The sequence below is a fragment of the Anarrhichthys ocellatus genome, unplaced genomic scaffold (genome assembly GCF_004355925.1).
Source record: "Anarrhichthys ocellatus isolate YVR2014 unplaced genomic scaffold, GSC_Weel_1.0 scaffold2063, whole genome shotgun sequence".
Lineage (NCBI taxonomy): Eukaryota > Metazoa > Chordata > Actinopteri > Perciformes > Anarhichadidae > Anarrhichthys > Anarrhichthys ocellatus.
This window is the reverse complement of record NW_022282037.1, coordinates 1-8,778: the sequence shown is the minus strand read 5'-3', so window position 1 is coordinate 8,778 and position 8,778 is coordinate 1. Positions and strand designations below refer to the sequence as shown.

The window sequence follows — 8,778 nt, the reverse complement described above, 5'->3', positions numbered from 1 at the left end:
CAACAACTGATATTTCTCAGTCGGCATAAAGAAGAAGTTCTCAGGACGCGAATCAGTCATGGAGACAGGAAGCCGACTTGCTGCACTGTCGTTACTGCTCTTCCTGATGTCTTCCTGTGTTTGTATCAGCCCTGAACAGGTACAGTAAACAAAGTATCATAGAAATACGTAACAACACAATCTAGTTTCCGTGTTGTTGGAACACGAGTTGTAGAAGCTGTCAAAAGTGTTGATTCAGCATTGATTTCAGTGATTTGTCCAGCCTAGGCATGCATTCATTATAGTGAGTGGAGGAATAAGTATTCAAATTTAAAAGTAGTGATAGTAGTGACCACACCATGAAATCCCGAGTTACAAATAAAATATATGCTTTTAAAATTTAAGTTAAAACAGGCAACTCAGCACAATATTTTCAAAATAAAAGTCTGCGTTGTATCAGTCAGTGTTATACAACTACTTTACGGCACTATTATTATTGATGCATAACATGTAACCAGTACTTTAATGTTATAATCTAGCCGATTTAAATGCTTTATATACCTTTGGGTAGTTATTACAACAGCATGATTTATACTTTACAATATATTTTTTTGAGTAGTTATGTTATGCACAATTCACTTGTGGATTCAAGACTCATTTTCAGAAATGGATGAATGGAGATGAAAGCGTTGCATTTTATACACCGATTTCGTTTTGTTTGTGAAACGTTGATCTGTAGCAGTCAAATAAATGTAGTGGAATACAAAGTACAATATTTTAGGTATAGTGGAGTAAAGTAGGTTAAAATGAAAATACTCAAGTAGAGTACCACAAAGTGGAAGCCTATACTGTTCACAGTAATGGGAGGGAGGAGCTCTTGCAACCTTGCAGTTTGAAATAAATGAACAAAAGGAACTCTTCCTGAATTTCAAGTGTGATCACCTGCTGGTGTCACCTGACTGTGTTACACAGATATTTTAACTCTTTCACCTAACTCAGCCTCTCTTCCTTTTCTTGTCTCGCCTTTCTTTGCCGTCCAGATTGAACCTCTGCTGTATGACGAGCAGCTGTTGTGGGTGAGCGGAGTCATGGGGGAGGTGGACACCTACAGGATCCCCCTGCTCACCTTCACCCCAAAGGGAAGCCTGCTGGCTTTCACAGAGGCCAGGAAGTCATCATCAGGCGACATGGGAGCCAAGTTCATCGCAATGCGGCGGTCCATGGACAAAGGCAAGGACAACAATGACAGTCATAGCATCAGAAATAGTCCGAAATATAAATATATAAACGTACACCAACAGTGGTTATAAGTCTACAGGGAATACATAACGGTCACAAAGGGAGAGAAAAGCACAAAATAACTAATCACTTACCCTTTCTGTGTGTCAAACAGGACAAAAAAAGCCTTCAAGCTCAATGTAAACTTCCAGGAGCTAAAATACAGGAATTGTGAAGCTTCCTTAAAAGACTGCAGAGGAAGAAGTTACACTACAAAATGTCTGCATTACTAAAATTAGAGCTGGTAATCATTTGATACCCAATTTTTCAAAACTGTAGCCAATGTGATACGTTACTTTCAGTGCCGATATAAAAACACGCATTTTATTCAAAACTTTACTTTGAGGATTATTAACCAAAACTCTACAAATTAGTTGGCATTCATTTCATTTAACTGAAGTACTTGAATGTTAACTGTTAGAATCAGTCGCAGGAGATCATAACCTAGATAAAATGCAGTCGAAAATTGTTGAAACTTAGATTTAAAATCAGAAAATGTCACGTAAAAATAGAATATGTCACTGTGCACAAATTGGATGCCAGCCGCCGGTACTTGACATTTGTTTCTCTGTCTTACCGACACATTTCGGGCAGTAAATATGTTTAGTATCCAGCCCTACTCATTGCAACACAGATCTGATTACACAAAATAAGGTTAAAGTGGAAAGTATAAATACACACAAAAACATAAAAGCATCAAGACAAAAAACAAAACTGAGTAACTGAAAATCCAACAGGCAAAACAACAGGAAGCAGGACCAGGTAAACGGACATGTGCACAAGGACGCTTAACAGGAACACAGCAGATGAGCAGAGACGAGGGGACACAGGGTTTAAATACACTGGGAGGTGTAGGTGATTAGACACAGGTGGAATCAATCAGGGGCGGGGCAGCCAATTACAGTGGAGGGAAAACATATAAAGGCAGGAAGTGAAGTAGACACGGGACACAAGAGGCAAGGAACTTCAAAATAAAACAGGAAACAAACTTCACCGGAACCAAGATCGTGACAACTGCTTGAGGATACACACTTTGTATATATATGCATTGATTGCGGTCAAATAAATGTCTTGAAGCACTACCTTACTGCAAAGGGTGCAAGAGAGCAAGAATATAAAGAGACTAAAACCAAATTTGAGGATGAAAACTTGAAAGAAACAGATGTTTTATAGGAAAGTTGAATAACCAAAATACTTAAAGGAATGTATTTTTCTTTTAGAATAAGTAGCAAACATATACAATTTGGTGTAAAAGTAGTCTTGATTTATGTCTGAATCCTCTCCTGTTCCTCCTCCGTCCCTCCAGGAGCCACCTGGTACCCGACCTCCTTCATAGTCGATGATGGAGAGAAGCCGGATGGCCTGAACCTGGGCTCCGTGGTGGTGGACGAGGAAGTGGGCTCTGTGATTCTGGTCTACGACATCTGCTTCTACCACCGTAAATGCAACCCGTCCAGCACCATGATGGTGGAGAGCTGGGACGACGGCCTCAGCTGGAGTCAGCCCAGAAACCTGTCGGTCCAGCTCGGAGTGAAGAGCTTTATTCCCGGGCCGGGCTTCGGCATCCAGGTGAGACAGGACGATATGGTATGACGTGGAAAGCTGCTGCTGAGCTGCTTCCTAATTGTGAAGTGAGATCAAATTTAAGCTAAATTACCTCTGTGCTGCATTAATGTCCCATATTGTGATTATAAGCTATTGAGAGGGTGAGTCATTCATGTACAGGTGGAGAGATTTTAAAGGCAGAAATCTCTGTGGTGTTGGAGAAACACAAAAACCTTATCTGCTCCCTACAGGAATATTATGATCTCAGTTCATACAGCTTCGTCACAACTAAGTATTACAATTATGCTATAGACATGCGTTAGACATAATTTAGTGTTTAAATTTGACTGATCCAGTCATTTAATTGAAATTGTTTATTGGATAATACATTGAATATTGAAAGTCAGAAGTAACTTAATCACGATTAGGAAATCTGACACAAACTAAGGTGTGTCTTTCTGCTTTTAATGTCAGCATTTATCAGCTATAGAGGAAACCAGATTTGGCAGTTCTTTGAGTTACTCGCTACAAAATCAAATCTATCTTTAGAAACAAAATGAATCATGAGACCAGCGTCGGGGACTGTGGTGGAACAGAGACTGCAAGCAAGCAGGTTTGGTGAATCAGTGGTCCTAGCTTGCAAGTTAAATCATTGGTTAATCACGTTAATGCGCAAAACAAGTGCTCTCAAAGCCGCGGTGTTTAGATGCCCAGGATGCTATATGCTATAGCTAGCAAGCGACAACACGAGCAGAATTCCCCACAGGACGGGTGGGATGAGGAGAGGTGGATGGGTCAAACAAACACTGGTGTTTCCTCCAGGAGGCCGCAGTTTGTGCCGTGTGTGAAACGAGAAGCCAATGTTGATTTATTTGTGACGTGACTTCCGTACTTAAGCAACGCCACTTCCGTAGATATTTTAACGCAAACCACGATCTTTTCCTCAACCTAACTAAGTAGTTTCATCGCCTAAACCTTAGTTGTTTCCTGTGAAGATGGAAGTTTATTTTGAAAAGACAGTATGCATGTAACAAGCGAAAACAGACTCATGTTGCTGGACTTTTGCAGGAAAAACACACGAAAAATGAGGAGCAACTTTTCGTAAGATATCAACAAAACGGGGATGAATTTATATCATTGTATAAAGAGAGTGACATGAGAAGATCAATCTCATGTCTGTAAGTTAAATCAGCTATAATCACCCTTTTAAAGTGATTAGTGACTCGTCTAAAACAGTTAAAAAAGGAATAACTTAAATAGAATCATTCTATACACTGTAGCTTCTCTACATTCTATTAGAATGTAAAGAAGCTACATTGTATTACAATGTAGCTTCTTTACATTCTAATAGAATGTACAGAACCTACAGTGTATAGAATACAATATACAATGTAGCTTCTTTACATTCTATTAGAATGTAAAGAAGCTACATTGTATTAGAATTGTCTTTTGAAGATGAACAGGACATTTTTCAGTTTCCAGTAATGACTGGGTTGTTACTTTCGGTGCTGCTTTAGTATTGATCATGTTTTGATATTTGAGTCATTTTGTGGATGATCAGATGGAGTTATGATGGTAACAGTCGCCCAATTGCAGATTCAGCTTGAGCAAAACCTTTGCCTATTGTGTTCAAATCAGGCCCACAGGAGTTTACAAGGCAGGTGTCCTTTCTCACAACACTGACCTGATGCATCAAGTGGATATTTTTTGCTGAACACAATATTATGCATTTGCCCTCTACATCCTCTAGTCGGAATGAGCATACTTATAAACGCACTGTTACAACTCCTTCATAGTGTTATATTGCTTTTCGGAGAATTATGATGATAAGTTCATAGTAGATGCAAAAGTATACTTATGTACAATATATTATGTTGAACATTGTTGCTCCTGGATGGATCACAGCCAACCCAATTATTTTCAACACAGCTCCATGTCCTTGGTCATGGTGCCACAGCACTGAAAAGAATAAACTTCATAATTCTCAAAATTCTGACCCTTTGCTTTTTTATTAACAGCATTTACTTGTACTTTTACTTTCAATACTTAAGTACATTTAATATCAGAAAATTACTTTTGATACTTAAGTACAATAAATATCAGATACTTTAAGACTTTTACTCAAGTAGTATTCTAATAGGTGACTTTTACTTTTACTGGAGTAATTTTCCAGTAAGGTATCTTTACTTTTACTCAAGTATGGCTTTTGGGTACTTTATACACCACTGTTTGTTTCACAATATATTGATGTCTTTGTAGCATTATACATTACTTTGAACATATTTTAAGAATGATGTATCATCTTTTTCTAGAGCCAATATCCATTATTTCTGTCACGGGGAGTGGTGGTGGAACCCAAACGCAGACACAGACCAGGGAGTAAGAGAGTGTATCAGGGTTTTATTCCGGGAGGACACAAAGGGAAAAATGTAATGGAGCAGCGGGGAACCAAGGACGAGAGGGCGAGGGTAGGAAACCGGGCAGAACAAGGCAGGGCAGGCAGACTGGGGAGCCGGGAGGATGATCCAAACTGCAGGCACAGAAAGACAAGGTACATACAACAGAAAACAGTTGGATAAACTGAGAATCTAATAATACTGAGCGGCTGAGAACAAACAAGATACCACGGAGGTTGTAACAACGATCTGGTGAAGAGTGGATGTGAAACCCGGGTAGATAAACTGTTGAGTAGTTGATGGAAGGCAGCTGGGTTGACTTGGGCAGGTAAGGTGAATGAATCTCAATCAGGAGGGAGCCGGGAGGAGACCAGGTTGGAGACACGCCCATACCACACACACACATACATACACACACACACACACACACATACATACACACACACACACACACACACACACACACACAGGAAACGGGAAAACAGGAGGCACGGCCTGGCTTTAGCAATTTCTTTTTTTTCTTTAATTTTGATCATGTGAAGTAACCCTGTGTTTTTATTTTTAGATCCCATACTATATTATGTTCATGTTATGCTGTTCTCTTTCATCATACACTATATTACATTTCTATATTGATACAGAAAAACACTAAGAGTCATTATTTAATCATGTGTATTACTCTAGAGTACGCTGTTTCCATATACTGTATCTGTCTGACAGTGTGTCACTCTAACCTTGTAATTTCCCTGAATTTCCCCTCTGAGAACCAGTAAAAAGTTATCTGAAATCATTTTCAGAGTTATATGTATTTTGTATTTAAGAATCAAGTCAGCACCTTTGTTTGTTGTTTGCTGAGTCCACATTTTTTTGTGTCTTTGCACTACAGAAGCGCTACAACCCAGCTAAGGGGAGGTTGGTGGTGTGTGGTCATGGGACATTGGCGGCAAACGGAGTTTTCTGCATCCTGAGTGACGACCACGGACAGAACTGGTACAACGGCGGCGTGCTGAAAAGCATCCCTTACAACCAGCAGAAGAGGGCACAGGACTTTGACCCCGACGAGTGCCAGGTACGCCTGCTGCTTGTGGATCGTGCCATGCTGGTCTACTTTGACAGCTAACTGTCTAACCCCTATGGTTCAGCCTAAATGCTCTTATCAACCCAGTTTTCGTGAGACATTTTTTAAATATACAATCATATGATCAACCTATGCTTCTCCAGCACCAAACAGCAGACAAAGCTAGCATCTAGTTGTTGAAGAAAGTCAAATTTTACGCAGTTAAAAGAGGAGTTGGAGGCAAAAAACAAACAAAGCTAAAAGAAGATGGAGAGGATCAGACTTAAATTTTGCAGGAATATGACTCTAAGTGCTAATGTTGCATTGTTTCTGCTGCATGTGTGTCATGTGAACAACTTTTAATAGCTCCGTTTATCAGTCAGCTTGCTGTGGAGTTCTTCTGCCCTCTAGTGGCCAAAAGGAACACAGCTGTGAACTGTATTCTTTAAAACACTTGGCAGTTATCTTAACCATTGTGTGATGTCTTCACTGCATCGATAACAAGTTGTCATAATTAATCAAATACCTGTCAATGAATCTTTTAATAACAGAGCATTTCATCACTGTCAAGTGTAACCCTCTCTGCTCCCCTGCAGCCGGTGGAGATGACGGACGGCAGCATCGTCATCAACGTGCGGAACCAGAACAGCTACCACTGTAGGTGTCGCATAGTGGTACGCAGCCTTGACGGCGGATTGACCCTGCCCGTTGAAAATACGTTCTTTGACTACGAGCTTGTGGATTCTGCAGTATCAGCCGGAGCTCTGGTGAAAGAGGGAGTGCTCTACTTCACCAACCCCTCCAATGAGCACAGCAGTAAGAGCCGCTGACACTAACAGTCATACTCTCTTCTTCTTCCTGCCTAACCTGTGTCACTGGGGCTCAGTGGTGGAAGTTAAAGTAGCGAGGTCATTCTGTTAACATGCTCTGTTACAATACGACAATTTCACACCAATGTAGGATGAAGCGATGACATTTTGGACAGACATGGTTTTAAACAGCGACTTGAGATGTTGGCAGAGGCATTCAACCATAAAGCACTAGTTCTAGTTTTTATATGCTGTTTGGTTCTGTAATATATAACAACGCATGATATATCGTGACTTAATCATTTGTTTTTTTATGATGAATATGTAAAGTAACTTGTAACTATTGCTATCAAATAAATGTAATGAAGTTAAAATACAATATTTGCCTCTGAAATAAAGTGGAGTGGAAGTACATAGTAAATTAGAAAGGAAATACTCAACCTCAAAGTACCTGAAGTACCGTAGGAAATTTACTAAATTACTTTCCACCACTGCTGCTGCTTTCCTGCACGCCAAAACAATCAGTTTACTTCAGGTCCTTGTAAAGAAAAAGATCAATATCATTATTACATCATACTAACGCCTTGCCTCATCCCCCTCAGGAGTTAACATGACCTTACGCTGGTCGCTGACTGATGGTAACTCTTGGGTGAAAAAAGCTGCGCAGATATGGGCGGGTCCCAGCGGCTACTCCTGCATGACATCACTGAACAGCGGCTCTCCGGAGGACCGGAAGTTCATCTTTGTCATCTACGAGAAGGGCCACAAGAACTATTGTGAGACCGTCTCGTTCGCTAAGATCCACCTGTATGGTGGCCGGTAGAGCATGTGGAAGGAAGGTAAGCAGATCAGTTCATTAACATCAACAGGTACGATGCAGGAAAACTCATTACTGTTAGTCTGGCTCCTGTTTTTATTTTTTCTCCTTGTGTTTGTCTCCCAAGATTCCAGATATGTTGGAGCGAAAGGGAAACGGGAAGCTGTTCTTTACTCCATGAAATTCTCAGGAAGAAAAAACTCATGATATTTAGAGTGGGACAATGGAAAGCTCAGAACAACGAATGAAGAGTTGTGTTGGGGCTGTGGTGATCTTAATACAATTTTAATAATAATAATACATTTTATTTATATGGCACTTTACAAACATTAAAATCACCATAAAAAAGCTAAACACTAAAAACATAGAACACACATTCGTCACACATTAAAAGCAGTTCTGTAAAGGTGGGTTTTGATTTGTGATTGATGGAAAGTGCAGTCTCGAGAATTGTCTCCTTATTTTATCTTTTCTTTTCTCTACAATTACCACACTTGAAGGCACAAGTCACGTGTCCATTTTTCTGTTTCTGGATACGTTACCAAGTGTGTGTTTTTGCTAAAACCTTTGCACATTCACAATATTTTGTGAGTTTCCTGTTCTTACACAAATGAAGATATGAACCAGTAAGGGACTTAAATCATGCTGTTTCCAGGCTGACATCAGCACCTCATACAGTACGATAATACCACACTAAAGTATCACATCACAGTCTTCCACGACGAAGAAGAATGACTTTCAGTGATTCACCTCACAAACAGATTCACTGTATGTTTGACGCTGGTGTGAAATGATTCCTATTTTCTCAGATAATATAGTTTCATACTGAAGTAGGCTGCTTTAAAATGTTTTATGGCTCTGTGCTTGTAATTATAAGGATTGCTTTTATTAAGCGGT

The 8,778-nt window shown here is 39.9% G+C and overlaps 1 protein-coding gene across 1 annotated transcript; it reads left to right on the top strand.

Annotated features, from left to right (window-relative positions):
* Nucleotides 1–6: 6 nt before the first annotated feature.
* On the top strand, nt 7–8,239 carry LOC116378098 (sialidase-1-like). Its single transcript, XM_031839914.1, has 7 exons — nt 7–139; nt 1,020–1,209; nt 2,564–2,826; nt 6,085–6,267; nt 6,852–7,071; nt 7,667–7,903; nt 8,009–8,239. Exons 1-6 carry the CDS (start codon nt 59–61, stop codon nt 7,885–7,887), a joined length of 1,158 nt encoding a protein of 385 aa, XP_031695774.1. The 5' UTR covers nt 7–58; the 3' UTR covers nt 7,888–7,903; nt 8,009–8,239.
* The last annotated feature ends 539 nt before the right edge of the window (nt 8,240–8,778 follow it).

Bases quoted from the DNA above. Each gene is read 5' to 3' on its own strand.
- LOC116378098 (XM_031839914.1), top strand. From the start codon at position 59: ATGGAGACAGGAAGCCGACTTGCTGCACTGTCGTTACTGCTCTTCCTG. The intron at 2,827-6,084 runs GTGAGACAGGAC...TTTGCACTACAG, and splicing joins GGCCGGGCTTCGGCATCCAG to AAGCGCTACAACCCAGCTAA. The intron at 7,072-7,666 runs GTAAGAGCCGCT...CATCCCCCTCAG, and splicing joins CCCCTCCAATGAGCACAGCA to GAGTTAACATGACCTTACGC.